This window comes from Mesocricetus auratus, unplaced genomic scaffold (assembly GCF_017639785.1).
Source record: "Mesocricetus auratus isolate SY011 unplaced genomic scaffold, BCM_Maur_2.0 Super-Scaffold_100014, whole genome shotgun sequence".
NCBI lineage: Eukaryota > Metazoa > Chordata > Mammalia > Rodentia > Cricetidae > Mesocricetus > Mesocricetus auratus.
This window is the reverse complement of record NW_024429197.1, coordinates 24,643,874-24,660,629: the sequence shown is the minus strand read 5'-3', so window position 1 is coordinate 24,660,629 and position 16,756 is coordinate 24,643,874. Positions and strand designations below refer to the sequence as shown.

The following is a 16,756-nucleotide window of genomic DNA, read 5'->3' as shown; positions in this document are numbered from 1 at the left end:
CTGCCCTCAACACTTCAGAATCTAATTGTCTCTGCTCTAGAGGTAGAAAGGTTATGGAAAACCCTGTATGAGGGGCACAGAGCTCAGCCCCACTTTGCCCAACCCCATCCTGGCTTCAGCCGGCCATGTTCTGCACAGGATGGTTTGTACTTTGTCCTATAGCTTTTTAACCACTTGTCTAGAGACACAGGGTGAAGATGAGTAACCAGAGATGAAAAGACGTTGCTTGGGGTTCTAGGCTTAGTGACGGCAAGACAAGCAGAGAAGAGGACAGCTCTGTGATCTTCTGCGCCAGGCCCCAGCACCATGACGGTGTCTTACACTCTCAAAGTGGCAGAGGCGCACTTCGGGGCCTTCTCTGGCCTGCTGCTCCGCTGGAGGGGCAGCATCTACAAGCTCCTGTACAAGGAGTTCCTGCTCTTTGGTGCCCTGTACGCTGTGCTCAGCATCACCTATAGGTGAGAGCAGCTCTGAGCCCTGGCCTACGAGGACTTGAGCTGCCGGCCACCTTCCAACCCAGGTCTCTGCCTGATGTGCCCTAGGCTGCTGCTGACCCAGGAACAGAAGCAGATTTATGCCCAGGTGGCCCGATACTGCAACCGCTCAGCAGACCTCATCCCCTTGTCCTTCGTGCTGGGTGAGGCCCCTTCTCGTTTTCCCTAGTCTCCTAACCATGTTCTCTGACCTTTGGGTTGAGGTGCCAACTCTGGGCAGCAATAGCCTGGAGTCAACTAGCAGAAGGACTAGAGCCTGGGTCCACAGATTCCTCTGGGTCACTCCTTGCCTGTCATTTGCTGGACCCTCCATCATCACTGGCACAGAGACACCCTCTGGCTTCATAACCCCACTCTGGGTGCCAAAGGGGAGCTAGAGAGAGTAGCTCCTTCCTACCCTCATGGAAAAATGTCTGAGTCAACAATAACTTCATCTCAGACCCCCACTTCCTCTTCCCTGCAAGTTTGTATTCTCTGCCTCTTTTCCGGGTCCAACTTTCCCAGCAGGCAATGGGACCAGAATGGCCACAGAGTTCAAAGTAGTACCTCCCTAGAGCCTGGCCCCTGTCTTTCTGTCCCTGTTATCCATGGTGGCTCACTAGGTTTCTACGTGACTTTGGTGGTAAACCGCTGGTGGTCTCAATACACAAGCATCCCGCTGCCGGACCAGTTAATGTGTGTCATCTCAGCCTGTGTGCACGGTGTGGATCAGAGTGGCCGCTTACTACGCCGAACTCTCATCCGCTATGCCAACCTGGCATCGGTGCTGGTACTGCGTTCCGTGAGCACCCGTGTGCTCAAGCGCTTCCCTACAATGGAGCACGTGGTGGATGCAGGTGCCTGGGTGGTCGCAGCCCTTGGGTGGGTGGTAAGATGCTGTCCTGTCGTCTTGGCTTAGTCTGACCCTTAGAGGGCGCTCCAGGATTTCACGGAAGCCAGTGGGCTTAAGGGAGAATAGCCAGATGCTGAACCGCTAGCGCCCCCTGGGGACAGGAGACGTCTGCACCTTAACTTCTCCCTGGCAGGTTTCATGTCTCAGGAAGAGAGGAAAAAGTTTGAGAGCTTGAAATCTGACTTTAACAAGTACTGGGTCCCTTGTGTCTGGTTCACTAACCTAGCCGCCCAGGCCCGCAGGGATGGACGAATCCGTGACGACATTGCTTTCTGTCTCATATTGGAAGTAAGTCCGTTTAGGATTTGGATCTAGCTTCAGAGTAATAATTTTGGTACTTGACACTTAAAAGGCACCAACTATATGCCGCACACTTTTTTTGGGGGGGTAAGATTACTCTCCATAGATCAAGCTTACCTGAAACTCACTATTTAGCCCAGGCTGGCCTAAAAACCCATGGCAATTCTGTCATTGTCTCCCGAACTTTGGAATTGCAGGCATGAATCACTAGGCCTACTACTGTGTACTTTGGAAGCATGTGCTTAAGCTGACTCATTTAGTCCTCAAAGCAACCCTTGAGAATGGCACTATTATCACCCTCTTACACAGATAGGGAAACTGAGGCACAGAGTTGAAAAGCCCCTCACACAGCATGTTATTGACGCTGGGATTCATGGTTGTTCTGGTTCCAGGTCTAGAATGTTCTTTGCTACCTTCCTAAATTGCTTCCTACCCTAAGCACCTCAACCTGATAATCCGAGAGCAGTGGGGCTCAGGCCAGGCCCAGGTGGTCTTCGTGTGGGGTCCCCGCTTTCTCCCTCATCATCCTTCCTTGTCTCCTCTGACCTCCCGCTCACCTGCCTTCTCTAGGAGTTGAACAAGTACCGTGCCAAGTGCAGCCTGCTGTTCCACTATGACTGGGTCAGCATCCCACTTGTCTACACCCAGGTAAGTGTTGCCTGCCCAGCTCAGGCGTCTACTGGGTGTCCGATGGTGTGTGGGATGCCAGGGGGCAGAGAGGGTCTTCCCTTGGGCCAAGTCAGTCTCACGTGGCACTGAACTGCTGAGGGCCATACTCAAAAGCCTTCCTCCACACCCACAAAGATCACCCACTCTGTCTTGAGCTAGGCAGTGGTGGCACATGCCTTTAATCCCAGCTACTAGGCAAAAGCGGGCAGTTTTGAGTTCAAAGCCAGTCTCCTTTACACAGTGGGCTCCAGGCCAGCCAGGGCTAGACAGAGACAGTCTTGAAAAAACAAACAAAAAAAGATTATCCTTTCTTGCCCAGTGTGGTAGCACAAATCTTTAATCCCAACACTTGGGAGACAGAGGCAGAAGGACCTGATCCAGTACAACCTGGTTTACACAGGAAGCTTCAGGACAGCCAGGGCTACACAGAGACCTGCATAAAAGATGAACCTATCTCCATTGCTGCTGCCACCCGGTCCATGCTTAACTACTTGTTAGACTCCTCCAGGCCCTCAGAAACAGGGATGGATTCTCTCGCTGCCCCAGGTACTCTGGCCTCTGGCCCTTGCTTTCCCCTCTTCAGGTGGTGACGATAGCTGTATATTCCTTCTTCGCCCTCTCCCTGGTTGGCCGACAGTTTGTGGAGCCAGAAACAGGAGCTACCAAACTTCAGGAGACTCTGGAGCCAGGCAAGGGGGCCTCTCCAGTCCTGGGGGACCTGGACATGTTCGTGCCTCTCACCACGTTGCTGCAGTTTTTCTTTTATGCTGGTTGGCTCAAGGTGGGCAAGGATAAACTGTCACACTGCAATGCTGGGCAGTGGTGGGGGGGGGCTGCGCCTAGAAGACACCATTCCTGCGATTCATAGGTAGCTGAACAGCTCATTAACCCTTTTGGTGAGGATGATGACGACTTTGAGACCAATCAGCTCATAGACCGAAACCTGCAGGTTAGATGATGTGGGGCAGGGGATGGGGCAGAGGAGCTAGGTGTGCTGAGGAGAAATGGTTGTGGCCTACTGCTTGCCCTTCTGCCGGCCCAGGTGTCCCTGCTCTCTGTGGATGACATGTACCAGAACCTGCCTCCTGCCGAGAAGGACCAGTACTGGGATGAGGCCCAACCTCAGCCACCCTATACGGTGGCCACAGCTGCTGACTCGCTGCGCCCTTCCTTCCTGGGTTCCACTTTCAACCTGCGGTGAGTGGATTTGACATGGAAACGGGGACCTAGTCCCTGGCCACCCTGCGGGAATACAAACAAGTCTTCTGAAAGTCAATACTTGTTTATGTCGCTCTGACACCGACAGCATGAGCGACGACCCTGAGCAGTGCCTGCAGGTGGAGGCGTCCCCAAGGTCCGACCTGCCCGCACCTGCTACACAGACGCCGCTGCTGGGCCGCTTCCTGGGCGCAGGAGCGCTCTCGCCTGCTGTAAGCCTGCGCAACTTCGGCCGAGCACGCGGGGCCCCCAGGACCCCGCACTTGCCTCGTTTCCGAACTGAGATAGGCGGCCAGGAGGCTGCCAGCCGCATAGATGAGGCTGAGGAATCTGGGGATGAAACCCTGGAACCTTGAGAATCCCTGTCCGTCCGGTGGCCACTGGGCCTTCTTTGCCAGTTGCACTGTCCTGCGACCAACTTGTCTGCAGTGGGTGGGCCACTGGGGAAAGCATTGGGGGACAGCCCTTGAAAGCAAAGATGGCAAGGAGTCAGAGCTGGGGTAGGGTGTCTCCTTTGGCTTGAGGTGAAGCTAGAATGAAATGGCCAAATATGTAGGGCTAAAACAGAGCTAAAGTTCTTTCCAGGCGTATGGGGGCTAGGCTGGTGGCCCCAAACACTGGGGTGGCGTCCGCACCTTGCCTGGTACCCAGCCTCTTTGTACTGCATTGGATTTAGTTCTGAGCTTAGGAAGTGGCATTTCTAATTTTGGGACGCTGCAGGGCTAACCTAGGACAGCCGTTTCAGAATGTTCCCTACCCCAGTAAGGGAAGTCCCGCAGCATATCTGCCATGTTCACTTTCTGTTTGAGAATATATCCCATTTGTTCATTGTGAACTGTCTAATTTGGCATTTGCCTAGCATATAGGTGGAACTAAGTTTGGGAACTTGCTCTGGTGGCCCAGCACAAGAACAGAGTTGTAGAAGTGAGCTCTCTTGTCCTTATAAACCAGAAGAAACTAAAAACAGAAACACTGGAGGGTAGACAGGATCTCACTATTTGCCTGAGAGTCCTTCAACTGTTTGATTCTATCTCAGATTTCCAAGCAGGATTACAGGCTTGTGCCAATGGGACCCAGTTCTACCTGTCCTAAATTTAAAAAGTTATGAGCCAGGGGGTGTGTTGGTGTATGCCTTTAATCACAGCACTTGGGAGGCAGAGGAGAGTCAACCTCTGAATTCCAGGCTAGCCTGTTCTACAGAGCAAATGCCAGGACAGGCTCCAAAGCTGCTGAGAAACCCTGTCTTGAAAAACAAAAAGTGCATTATGTGCACGAATGTTTGTTTGCACCATATCAAGTGTACGGCATACATTGTCCAGAGGCTACCAGATCCCCTAGGACATTATGTCTTAACTCCTGGAACCTCAAAGGTGACATTTGTGAACTGCCATGTTGATACTGGAAGTGAACTGAGCCATCACTGGAAGAGCCACTGAGTCATCTCTCCAGCTCCCTCCAATTTAAAAATTAGTTATATTACATATCAGTGTGTATATACACATTGAAGTCCGTTCTGGGCAGTGGTACACGCCTTCAATCTCAGCACTTCTACACAGAAAAACCCTAAAATTGTTGGGCGTTGGTGGCACACTTAATACCAGCACTCAAGAGGTAGGTGAATCTACAATAGTTCCAGGGCAGCCTCCAAAACCAGAGAAACCCTGTCTCGAAAAATACCAAAAAACAAAACAAAAAACAAGTTAGTTCTGTCTTTCTACCCTGTGGGTTCAAGGGACTAAACAAGTCACCACACACTTTTACCTGCAGAATCATCTCAATGGCAATTAAAACTAACAACTTTTTCTGAGACAGGGTTTGTCTTTGGAGCCTGTCCTGGAACTAGCTCTTGTAGACCAGGATGGCCTCGAACTCCCAGAGATCCACCGGTCTCTGCCTCCTGAGTGCTGGGATTGAAGGCGTGCACCACCACAGCCCAACAACAATGAAAAACTTTATTTGAAGTATGTGCCCCAGGAAGGGAGTGTATAAATTCAAGGCTGGGATTAAAAATGTGAGCCATAGCTGGGTGTTGGTGGCGCACGCCTTTAATCCCAGCACTCGGGAGGCAGAGGCAGGCGGATCTCTGGGAGTTCGAGGTTAGCCTGGTCTACAAAGTGAGTTCCAGGACAGCCTCCAAAGCCACAGAGAAACCCTGTCTGGAAAAACCAAAAAGTGTGAGCCATGGGGGCTGCACATGACTCAGGTTAAGAGCACTGGCTGCTCCTTCTAGGTTCTGAGTTCAATTCCCAGCAACCACATTGTGGTGCACAATCATCTCTAATGAGAGCTGGTGCCCTCTTCTGGCCTGCAGAGACACACGCAGACAGAGCACTATATACACAACAAAAAAGTGTGAGCTACAAAAGTGGTGACAGCATGCCTTTAATCCAGGCACTTGGTAGGCAGGGATTCTCAGGGAGTTCCAGGAGAGTCAGGGTTGTTTGTTACAGAGAAACCAAAAAACAAAAATAAAACCAACTTATTGGAGGGGCTAGAGAAATGGCTGTTATTTCTTGAGAACATCCACTCTAGTTTCAAGGGATCCAATGCTGTCTTCTGACCTTGGGAACTTGCAAAACATTCATAGGACGGAACATGGATCTTATTGGGGTCAGGCATGATGGCACACACCTTTAATCCCAACACAGGAGGGGTTAAAGGCTAGCCTGGTTTATATAAGGAGTTTCTGATCTAAATGAGAACAGTCTGGTATACAGTTAAGTTCCAGGACAGGCTCCAAAGCAATACAAAAGAAAAAAAAATCAGGTGGGGTGTTGGTGGTGCACGCCTTTAATACCAGCACTCTGGAGGCAGAGGCAGGCGGATCTTGTTTTTTGTATAGAGTTCCAGGACAGACTACAAAATACAAGAGAAACCCTATCTCTAAAAAAAAAAAAAGCAAACAAATGTAATTCCCTGTTACCGCTTACATTTCAGATAGCTATAAAATGAGCTACTGCCACCAGCTGCAATGCTCCCCACCAAAATGGCCATAGATTAGCCTCTGCAACTCCCAATAAACTGTAAAATTTGCAGGAAATGATAGCATAACCTCTCAGAACTCAGACGCTAGTGGATCTGAGTTCCAAGATAGCCAGGACCAGAGACCTTGTTTTAGAACTCCCCTCCACACAAAAACTATCTCATTCCATCCAGTGCAATATACACCTTTAACCCCGGCAATCAGGACACAAAGGTGGGCAGATCTGAATATGAGGACAGTCTGGATTACAAAGTCCTGTCTTAAAAAAAAAGCAAAACAAAGAAAACCCCTTGGTCTTTGGTACATCAGTGTCTGCTGTATGAGCAAAGACCCGAGTCTAGATCCCTACAGAAGAGCACGGGATTGAAGACCACCTAGTGTTGAGACATAGGAGACTTTGGGGTAGGGTCCCACTTTTCTCTTTAGATATCTTTGGAAAATCCAAACCTTAGCCAGGCACAGTGGTGTACACATCTAACCCAGCACTCAGGAGACATCTGAAGATGGATCTGGGCTGAAATTGGCCTCCCCCCCAAACTGTTAACCTTGTGGCGAAGATACCTTCTCTTGTAACTTGCATGACTAATGAGCATGATTTAGTCCACACTCCCACAGTTTGAGAACTCAGCTCTGAAGAGCTCATAAGTCTCTTCCATACCAACCTGTTCTAGGATTCCAAAAGTCCAGGAAATACTGGCTTTACTCTAGTCCCTGTTCTCAAAATAGACTGGGTATGGGGCCTCTTCAGCTCTGCTCAGGAGCAGGAAAAAATTGCCAAACATTTAGACAATGTAAATACAGAACAGTAAACACCTTTATTACATGAGCTGTGAAGGATGGTTTATTTGCCTTTCCGGGCTTTGATCTTCCTCAGGTAGAACTCCAGCTCCTTGCCCTCTAGCACATAGCCATCTGCTCTGCCACACTGGCCTGGTCTCGAGGCAATGCAGGCTGTAAGAGAATAGGTGGCCCTTAGTAAAAGGACAAAAGGCTCCACACAACCTACCTGTCCCCTTAAAAGCCCAAGTTGGTCTGATACCCAAAGGCAGGCATGAAGCCCACTGTCTCCTCAGACACACTTTATCCTCACTTACACGTCAGCAGCAGAACTGGACAAAGTTCTCATCACCGAGACAGCCACCAGCCAGGGCATCACTACGTCCCCCCCCTTCCGTCTTCCAACAGCCACGTCCTCTACACCACCACTGAAACCTCCCCACACCACCACCACCACAGCAGCCGGCTCACCAAGAAGCTTGCCCTGCTGGAACTGCTCCTCCAGAAGGCTGCTGATTTTGGCGTTCTTTTTCCTTTCATCATATTTCTTTTGAATTTTCTTTGATCGTTTTTTGTTTAATATCTCTTCCTCCTCGGGAGTCTGAATAAAGAAAACCCAAATGGGCAGTCATGAGGAAAGTTACCAAGCCTTCTCAAACCCCACATTTCCTGATGCTTGCCTTCTTCAGCGCTATAGTGTTCATCTCCTTCCTTCAGTAGCAGAACTGGACACTATTCTCATCACAGGAAGGCAGCCAGCCCTTCCCCTCATCCACCTACAGGTAGACACCACTCACCAGCTTGGCCCCCTTCTTGCGGCCCAGGGGCAGTGCGTAGTGGGACTCGTACCACTGCCGGTACGGTGTGCTGTCGATGAGCACGATGCAGTTCTTCACCAGGGTCTTGGTACGGACCAGCTCGTTATTGGATGCATTGTAGACGACATCAATGATCCTTGTTTTGCGGGTACAGCCTGCACACAAAGGAAACTCAATTAGGGGGCTGGGGAAGCAGCGCAGTAGCAGGGCGCTTGAGTAATGCACCTGGCTCCAGACATAAACACACGTGCACACAGGGCAAGCACTGGCTTTACCTCCCCTTCCCAGGAAGAGCAGAAAAGAACACCCAGCCTCCACGCCTAAGCTCTTCACCCACAGCCATTTCTCCTTTAAATCAGAAAGCTTTTGTAAGCACCCTCCAAAAACCATCCCATGCTGCAGGAGTCAAAAGATCACACCAGAAAGAATCCTCCAACTACATACGTCAAGGCCTTTCAGCAAGGGGCAAACTCAAACACCTTGATAACCCCCAAAGGCCTACGTACACTCAGAGCCCCAGGAAAAGTTCCCCACGTCCAATCTTAGGGCACGGTATTTCTTATTGCCTCCTCGAACTCGGACTGTGTGTATACGACGAGGGCCAATCTGGAAAACACAAGAAAACCAGAACGTGGTCATCCAGAATAGTGGGGGTCAGGGGGGAATCTGGACTAGATGGAGGTAACAGTCAGTGTAACTATGACAAGTCCTTTCATTGGCAAGTGGCATTCAAGTGACCAAGACGGCCTAACCACGCCTAAGGATACTTTTTCATCACTCTAGTTACCTCTAAAAATACCCCAATTTTAGAGCACTAACGTGAAAGGAGCCCCATTCCCAGGGGTCCCTGGTCCCCAGCATGTCTCCATTAGACCTTGGTGATCCGGGCGCACCGACCCAGCACCCTTCACTCAGCACGTGGGTATGTGCAAGACGCCCAGTCTCCAAAACAGACATCATAGCCTAAGAAAGTGACCAGAGTCACCGCTAGCACGCTCTATCGCAGGGAGTGGGACTCCCCCGACCCCCGCACTCACCTTAGTGTTGGCAGCAGGCCGTCCCAGCTCATACTTCCGCTTCTTGTGGTAGGGCTTTCTCTTACCCCCGGTCTTGCGGCGCTTGTGCCAGTTGTCCCGAGAGATGCCTGTGTGCGGGAGCGGGGACGCAAGCCTGAGCAGGCGGGCCTCGGTGCCAGCGACTCAGCCAGCTCCGGGGCTCCGCTCGGCGCGGACCGCACGTTCAGCTCTCCAAGGTTGGCCTCCCCACGACGCAGTCGGGAGTGTGCAGCATACCTAGGCGTCATCATGCGCGTGCGGCCCGCGGCAGCCATGATGGCCCGCTCGCAGCCCGGAGCCCGGGAAGAAGCGGCCGCAGCGATCTCGGCAGCCCAAGCCCACGGCCGGCCCTCCCCACGGCTGCTCGTGGCCCAGGGTTGGGCCGGACACGCTCCTGGCCGGGGTGCGAGGCAGGATGGGGACGGATGGCGCTCGCTCCCCGCAGCCCGACCCGGCCCCCAGGAACACTCACCCATCGCTCGGCGCTGGCTGGAAAGAGGAAGCGCAAAGCTTCACGGTCCGGTTTCTAAAACGCAGCCCCGCCCTCTTTACGTCTCTTCCGGTTTCCGGGAAGGGCCTGGGGGCTCCTGGGACGCTGGCACTGGGGAGGGTCCTGCGACGTGCCGACGCCTGAGACTCCCGCCTCAGGTCCTTTGACCTTGGGCAGACTGGAGGGTCCGCCCGGAATGCTTTAAGCCGACGTGACAGGTCACACTTGCCCGCCGTTGTGCCCACAGTCCCCCCCCCCTTTGGAAACATGGTCTTCTGTAGCCTGGATCCTAAATTTCCACCTCCGAAGTGCCGGAATTAAAGTCGTACATTACCTTGTCTTTATATGTTCTCCCCCCCTCCCCGGAGAACATATAAACTACACTTGTCAGGGCATGGCTCATGCCTTCAGTCCCAGCTCACCGGAAGCAGAGGCAGGTGGATTTCTGTGACTTTGAGGCCCACCTGTTCTATAAAGCGAGTTCCAGGACAGCCAGGTTTGCACAGTCCCTGTCTCTAAAAAGAGAAAGAAAATAGAATTAAACTTATCGGTCTGTGTGGGTGAGCTCGTGACTGGAAAAGGAGTCAACTTGAGGGAATCGGTTAGGTTTGCCCTGTGGGACCCGGCATCTTTTGTTTTTGTGTGTGCTGCTGTTGGGAACTGAAGCTGTTGGATACCAGGCAACCACAAGCGGACCTGACCGCCAGGTTCTTCCTGCGTCCCTAAGTCTCTGCCTGATACAGGGCATGGCTGCCATACCTGGTCCTCTACCCTGAACTCTCTAACCCAGGGACAGGGCTGCCCTTCCCTACACGGGTAAGACATACACAGACATTTTGGTTACCGGCCCCCTTTTGTACCTTTGGCCTCCAGGCTGCTGTGCCTGGTCTCTCCTCTCTCCCTGTCCCTACCCAACATGGCCCAGCTCAGTCTGCTCATGTCCACGCTGGACTCTCCAGACGTCTCTGCATCTACCTACCCTCTCCCTTTTCTCTACCTCCACCATACCAAGGAGCAGTCATGTCCTTTCCTTTTGATTTCTATTTTTCACTCATACCCTAGTTCTAGAATACAATTATTTTTTAATTAAAAAATTGATTTATTTTCGCCCAGCAGTGGCGGCCCACACTTTTAATCCCAGCACTCAGAGGCAGAGAGACAGGTCGGTCTTTGTGACTTCGAGGCTACTCTGGTCTGCAGAGCAAGAGAAACCCTGTCTCAAAAAAACAAAACAAAACAAAAAACAACCCGGCTTGATGGAGCATGCCTTTAATCCCACCACTGGGAGGCTTGGGGCGGGATGTGGGGCATTTTGATTTCCTGGGCATTGGTGTTTTGCCTGCATGTATGTCTGTGTGAAGGTGTTGGATCCCCTGGAGCTGGGGTTACAGACAGCTACGAGCTGCCATGTGAGTGCTGAAAATTGAACACCATTCTCTGGAAGAGCAGCCAGTGCTCTTACCTGCTGAGCCATCTCTCCAGCCGCTGAAATACATTTATGATGAGGCTACTTAAGGCACAAGTACTTAATCCTGTCTAGTCAGAAAATAGCAAATATGGGGCCAGTCAGAAGACTCAGCAGTGAACGTTGCAGCTGTCAAAACCTGAAGACCTGAGTTTGATCCTCTGGACTTAACAGAATAGAAAGAGAGAAGAAACTTTTGCAACTTGTCCTCTGGTCTCCAAGCACTCACATACATACATAATTTAATAAACTATAATAAAATAGCAAATGAATGGCTGTGTCATGTGCATACTTGGATTTGAGTTCCATGTAATTTTTTAAAATTTATTTTTATTTCATGTGCATTGGTGCTTTTGCCTGCATGTATGTCTGTATTGAGGGTGTTGGATCCCCTGGAACTGGAGTTACAGTTGTGAGTTGTCATGTGGAGGCTAGGGGATTGAGCCTGGGTCTGCTGGAAGAACAGCCAGTGCTCCAACCCCTGAGCCATCTCCTCAGCCCAAGTTTCATATAATTTTCGTGTCCACGTATTATGTCTTAAAAATAAACTCCTGGACTAAGTACCCCACAGACCAGACAAACTCAAAATGGAGGCTTTAAAGGGCTCTAACTCAGGTGGTACAATGCTTGTTTAGCATGCCTGAAAGTGGTGGGTTCAATACAACAGAGGAAATACATTGAAGACAGGGTTTTTCTGTATAGTCCTGGCTGTCCCAGAACTTGCTTTGTAGACCAGGCTGGCCTCAGACTTAGATATGTACTTGTCTCTGCCTCCTGAGTGCTGGGATAAAAGGTGTGGGCCACCATGCTTGAATCTTTTTTTTTTTTTTTTTTTGGTTTTTCGAGACAGGGTTTCTCTGTGGCTTTGGAGGCTGTCCTGGAACTCGCTTGGTAGTCCAGGCTGGTCTCGAACTCACAGAGATCCGCCTGCCTCTGCCTCCCGAGTGCTGGGAATAAAGGCGTGCAGCACCACCAACGCCCGGCTTCACCATGCTTGAATCTTTTGTTTGCTTTTTTCTTTTTCTCCCTCTTTGTTTGCTTTTAAAAATAATATCTTCCCAGGCGTTGGTGGCACACGCCTTTAATCCCAGCATTCAGGAGGCAGAGGAAGGTGGATCTCTGTGAGTTCCAGACCAGCCTGGTCTACAAGAGCTAGTTCCAGGACAGCTTCCAAAGTCACAGAGAAACCCTGTCTCAAAAAAAAAAAATAAAAAAATAAAAAAAATAAAACAAAAAAAACAAAACAAACAAAAAAAGTACCTCTCACTCTTTAGCCTAGGCTGCCCCTCAACTGGTGATAATCCTCAGCCTCAGTACTGGGATTAGAGGTTTGAGCCACCACGCCAGACCAAAATGTCAGATCCTCTGGAACTGGAATTGCAGGAGCTGTGAATTACCTAACTGAACTCAGGTCCCTTCAAGAGCAGTAAGTGCTTTTAACCACTAGGCTGTCTTTCTAGAACTAGAATTGCTTTTGTTTTTGGTTTTTTGGTTTTTCGAGACAGGGTTTCTCTGTGGCTTTGGAGGCTGTCCTGGAATTCGCTTGCTAGTCCAGGCTGGTCTCGAACTCACAGAGATCCGCCTGCCTCTGCTTCCCGAGTGCTGGGATTAAAGGCGTGCGCCACCCGGCCTTGCTTTTGTTTTTATTTTCCTTTCCAGATTCCTAATTGCTGCCATATAGATAGACACATGAATTTTGTGTGATCATATACAGGATCAAATCCACCTGTGAACAGAGAATTTCTACTTTTCCAATTAGGACCCTTTACTCCTTTCTTGCCTAATATCCCTGAGCAAAAGTAAGTGTCCTTGAGCCAGGCCTGAGGCACGGGCTTACTGTGTCAGCTAAGAGGTCTGAGGTTGTAGGGTTGCAAGTTCAACACTAGCCTGGGTACCTTAGTGAGATCTTCCTCAGAAACAACAAAAAGGGCTGGTGAGATGACCTATTGTAAAGGAGCTCACAAGCCTGGTGATTCCAGTTTAATATCAGGACCCAGGTAAAGATGGACTGCAAGAACCAACTCCACAAAGTGTCCTTTGACCTCTACACATGCCATGAGTACAGGTGATGACTCAAGCCCTTCGCTGGCTTTTCTTTTAAGATTTACTTTTTGTAAGCAGTAGCTTCTTTAACAGGGTTTCTCTGTGTAGCTCTGGCTGTCCTTGAACTCTCTCTGTAGACCAGGCTGGCCTTGAATTCAGAGACCCACCTGTCTCTGCCTCCCAGCTTTCTTACTTTCTAAAATTAAATTTCAAAATAAATATCCCCATAGGTAGCAGAGAGATTTGATAACCCACTCAGATTCTGCAGTTGCATAACCAGACAGTCACTCTAAAGTGTGGCTTCAAAAACTAAGTTGTTAGCTGGCTGTGGTGGTGGCACTCAGGAGGCAGAGGCAGGCGGCTCTCTGTGAGTTGGAGGTCAGCCTGGTCTACAGAGTGAGTTCCAGGACAGCCAGGGCTGTTACACAAAGAAACCCTGTCTTGGAAAACAAAACAAAACAAAACAAAAAAATGAGCTGTTAACCTCCAAACTGTTCTGCAAAATATGGTCCTCCTAGAGCAGCAGAGAAACTGACCAGATGGGTTAATTTAGGTCAGAGTAGGGCATTCAGAATTTATCCTTTGTACCAGGGAAGTTACTGAAGAACACCAAGCTGAGGACTAATTTACCATTCCCCTGGCTAGTTGACAATGGGCCACTGAAGCAAGGGCAGACTGGTTAGTGGTTCCTAACCAGAGCTCTTAATTCTCCAGATGAAAGTCTTTAGTTTAACCTCTGACATTAAAGGTGGATTTCTGTAGTCTTTTAGAGGTGGGGTGGACAGTTAAGTTTCTTCTCCTCCTACCCCAGCATCTCCTCTTGCTGATGCCAGGCAAGTGTTCTGCCACTGAATTCCATCCTTAACTTCAAGAAGCTGTTGTCAAGGCCACAGAGTGATTGCTACTTCTCTCAAACATGGGACTCAGGGTTGGAGAGATGGCTCAGAGGTTAAGAGCACTGCCTGCTCTTCCAGAGGTCCTGAGTTCAAGTCCCAGCAACCACATGGTGGCTCACAGCCATCTGTAATGAGATCTGGTACACTCTTCTGGTATTTAGGGATACATGGAGGCAGAATGCTGTACACATAATTAATAAATAAATAAAAATAAATCTTAAAAAAAAACATGGGACTCAGCCAAAATTCTGAATGCAGAAATTCATATTTTAAAGGCTACTTTGTAAATGGCGACAGCTCCTCCCCTGAAGTTGCCAGTAGCCCAAGACCCACCTAAAGTGGTCAGCTTTTGACCACAACAAGCCCAGCTCATGGAGGACATGGGATCACCTCTTGCCTACAGGGGACGTAAGCTCCCTGATTTAGTTCAGTTGTGTGACTTCTCCAGCCCCTGATCTCTGGGACTGGAGGGCTCACTTGGGAGTTGTTTTGCTGAAGTAAAATTATTCTTTTGCTTTTTCAGTTCCAATTGATACTGTGTCAGTGGAGAAACCTATTATCTTGTTACAGAAAATCTATTAAGGAAGGAAGAAAGAGGAAGGGGACAAAGAAGGGAGAGGAAGCTCTGTCTTGGAAGAGTCCACTGTCCTGGATAAGCTCCTTTGTTATCTGGATTTTTCTTTTTTTTGTTTTTTTGTTTTACGAGACAGGGTTTCTCTGTATTGTTTTGGAGGCTGTCGGTCCAGCCCGGCCTCGAACTCACAGAGATCCACCTGCCTCTGCCTCCCGAGTGCTGGGATTAAAGGCGTGCTCCACCACCGCCCGGCCCTTTTTTTTTTTTTCAATTTTTAGTTTTTGGTGGTGGGGAAAGGAGAAGTCTTACATACGGGTCTAGAACTCATAGGTAGCCCAGGCTAGCCTTGAACTCCTGGGAATCCTCCTGACTCAGCCTTTGTAATGTTACCACACCCAGCTTCTCTGGATCACTCTGAACTGGGGATGAGCAGTATCTCTGCTGTAGCACTTCAATGGTCTGTCACACACAAGTCATTGTCAATGCACTTTACTGAAATGGGCTTGTCTCCACTGCAGTTGGATTTGCAACCTTTCGGTTCAGGAGACCCAAGGTCATGTACAAGAAACAGGTTTGTAGAAAATCATGGATTATAACTATAGCCAGCTGTCCAGCAACTTTTTTTTTTTTTTTTTTTTTTTTTTTTTGGTTTTTTGAGACAGGGTTTCTCTGTATTGTCTTGGAAGCTGTCCTGGAACTCAATTTGTAGACCAGGCTGGCCTCGAACTCCCAGAGATCCACCTGCCTCTGCCTCCCAAGTGCTGGGATTAAAGGCGTGCGCCACCAAAGCCCGACTGTCCAGCAACTTCTTAAAGATGGGTGCCATGTAGAAGCCCATCTTGCTCAGTGGCCAAAGGCCCCTCAGTTCCCAGTTCAGAAACCATAGGGCCCAGACCTTATGAGTACCATTTGATTGGTAAGGTTGGGAGATCCAGCATCCACAGAAATGGTCTGTGGCAAGAAGTAACTTCTGTGTATCATACAGGTACAAGATAATAGATTTTAGGATGACTCAGGCCAGGCCTGGTTGCTATTTCTCAGAAAATACTAGGTGTAAACCTGGCCAGCACCCCCCCCCCTCCATGGCAGAGAAAGAGCCAAGGATTTTTACCACTTGTCATCACCTTGGGTTTGTGGGCTGAGTCCCTTTTTTACCCAGTCTGAACATGTATTGCATTAAAATCCTTTAGGAACACATTAGCACCACTCACTGAATTCATTCTATGACATCTGATTCATGAGTGCCCACAAACCCATGTCTTAAGCTTAGTTCCTCAATCCACCTGACAAACTAATCATTTTGCAAAACCATACTAGCGTTTCCTTCCGATGCCTTTTCTCTTTAAAAGTCGAGTGCTTTGTCAGCGTTACCAATTTCTCAACATGTCCTGAGAAGAGTAAGCCAGGTCTGGAGCCACAGACCAGATTCTTGCTAAATGCAGAGGCTGAGGAGGGAGGGTTACAAGTTCAAGGCCAGAGAGTTAGTGGGACATTGTCTCAAAAGCAAGACTGTGCTGAGATGGCCTTAGCTCCATCTTCCCTGGAACTCTTGCACCACGAGAGCCTGTGCCTTCGCTTTTCCTCCTCTTTGCTCTCATGGCGCAAGACGAGGCAGAGGTGCAAGTGAATACCTGTGCATCCACAAGGCTGCAGGAGCGGAAGTGAGGGGTGCTGAGGACGGGGCCCTGGTACAGCCCTTGGACTGTGCTGCTGTCAGCAACGAGTCTCAGTGGATCTGGAGCTTCACCATCTGCTCAGAGAGCACCTGAGAGGCCTGCCTGCCTTCCAGGCCGGACTCTGCTGTCCCTCTGCCCTGGACCTGTGGCATCGGCCCTAACAGTGCTGCTCTCACTTGTGGCCAAGAGTAACTCGTGTACCATAAATCATCTTTCTCACTGTCTCAGCTGGAGAATCAATAATAAACAAAAAAGTAGGAATGCAGCTATCTAGTGCTTTCCTAGCATGTTTAATCCCCACTGCTTTGTAGCTGGAGCTATAGAGCAGAGTGCAACGCAGCTCCAGCCCCATTCACTTAAAAGAGGTCCTGGCCCCAGGGCCTGCAGCTCAGTACACAGCTACTGA

The 16,756-nt window shown here is 49.7% G+C and overlaps 2 protein-coding genes and 4 non-coding genes across 6 annotated transcripts; 1 reads left to right on the top strand and 5 right to left on the bottom strand.

Moving 5' to 3' along the window:
- Positions 1 to 306: 306 nt before the first annotated feature.
- Positions 307 to 4,408, top strand: Best4 (bestrophin 4). Its single transcript, XM_005072044.3, has 9 exons — positions 307 to 458; positions 543 to 637; positions 1,097 to 1,330; positions 1,520 to 1,674; positions 2,257 to 2,334; positions 2,939 to 3,136; positions 3,224 to 3,304; positions 3,398 to 3,552; positions 3,662 to 4,408. Exons 1-9 carry the CDS (start codon positions 307 to 309, stop codon positions 3,927 to 3,929), a joined length of 1,416 nt encoding a protein of 471 aa, XP_005072101.1. The 3' UTR covers positions 3,930 to 4,408.
- A 2,944-nt stretch (positions 4,409 to 7,352) lies between these two features.
- On the bottom strand, positions 7,353 to 9,830 carry Rps8 (ribosomal protein S8). The gene is made up of 6 exons (XM_005072043.4): positions 9,679 to 9,830; positions 9,189 to 9,295; positions 8,658 to 8,757; positions 8,131 to 8,306; positions 7,805 to 7,934; positions 7,353 to 7,507 (listed from the first exon to the last, which is right to left on the bottom strand). The coding sequence occupies exons 1-6, from the start codon at positions 9,680 to 9,682 to the stop codon at positions 7,398 to 7,400; spliced, it is 627 nt and encodes a 208-aa protein (XP_005072100.1). The 5' UTR covers positions 9,683 to 9,830; the 3' UTR covers positions 7,353 to 7,397.
- On the bottom strand, positions 7,621 to 7,690 carry LOC121144182. Its single transcript, XR_005881505.1, has one exon. It is a non-coding gene; the product is annotated as a small nucleolar RNA SNORD38 (small nucleolar RNA).
- LOC121144183 lies at positions 8,014 to 8,083 on the bottom strand. The gene has a single exon (XR_005881507.1). It is a non-coding gene; the product is annotated as a small nucleolar RNA SNORD38 (small nucleolar RNA).
- On the bottom strand, positions 8,834 to 8,936 carry LOC121144184. The gene has a single exon (XR_005881508.1). It is a non-coding gene; the product is annotated as a small nucleolar RNA SNORD46 (small nucleolar RNA).
- LOC121144177 lies at positions 9,384 to 9,462 on the bottom strand. Its single transcript, XR_005881500.1, has one exon. It is a non-coding gene; the product is annotated as a small nucleolar RNA SNORD55/SNORD39 (small nucleolar RNA).
- Positions 9,831 to 16,756: the final 6,926 nt, after the last annotated feature.

Coding starts and splice junctions, on each gene's coding strand:
- Best4 (XM_005072044.3), top strand. CDS start 307: ATGACGGTGTCTTACACTCTCAAAGTGGCAGAGGCGCACTTCGGGGCC. Junction 1,675..2,256: donor CTTTCTGTCTCATATTGGAA/GTAAGTCCGTTT, acceptor TGCCTTCTCTAG/GAGTTGAACAAGTACCGTGC. Junction 3,305..3,397: donor TCATAGACCGAAACCTGCAG/GTTAGATGATGT, acceptor CTGCCGGCCCAG/GTGTCCCTGCTCTCTGTGGA.
- Rps8 (XM_005072043.4), bottom strand. Junction 8,758..9,188: donor GGCCTGCTGCCAACACTAAG/GTGAGTGCGGGG, acceptor TGTGTTTTCCAG/ATTGGCCCTCGTCGTATACA. Junction 8,307..8,657: donor CTTTTCCTGGGGCTCTGAGT/GTACGTAGGCCT, acceptor CTTTGTGTGCAG/GCTGTACCCGCAAAACAAGG.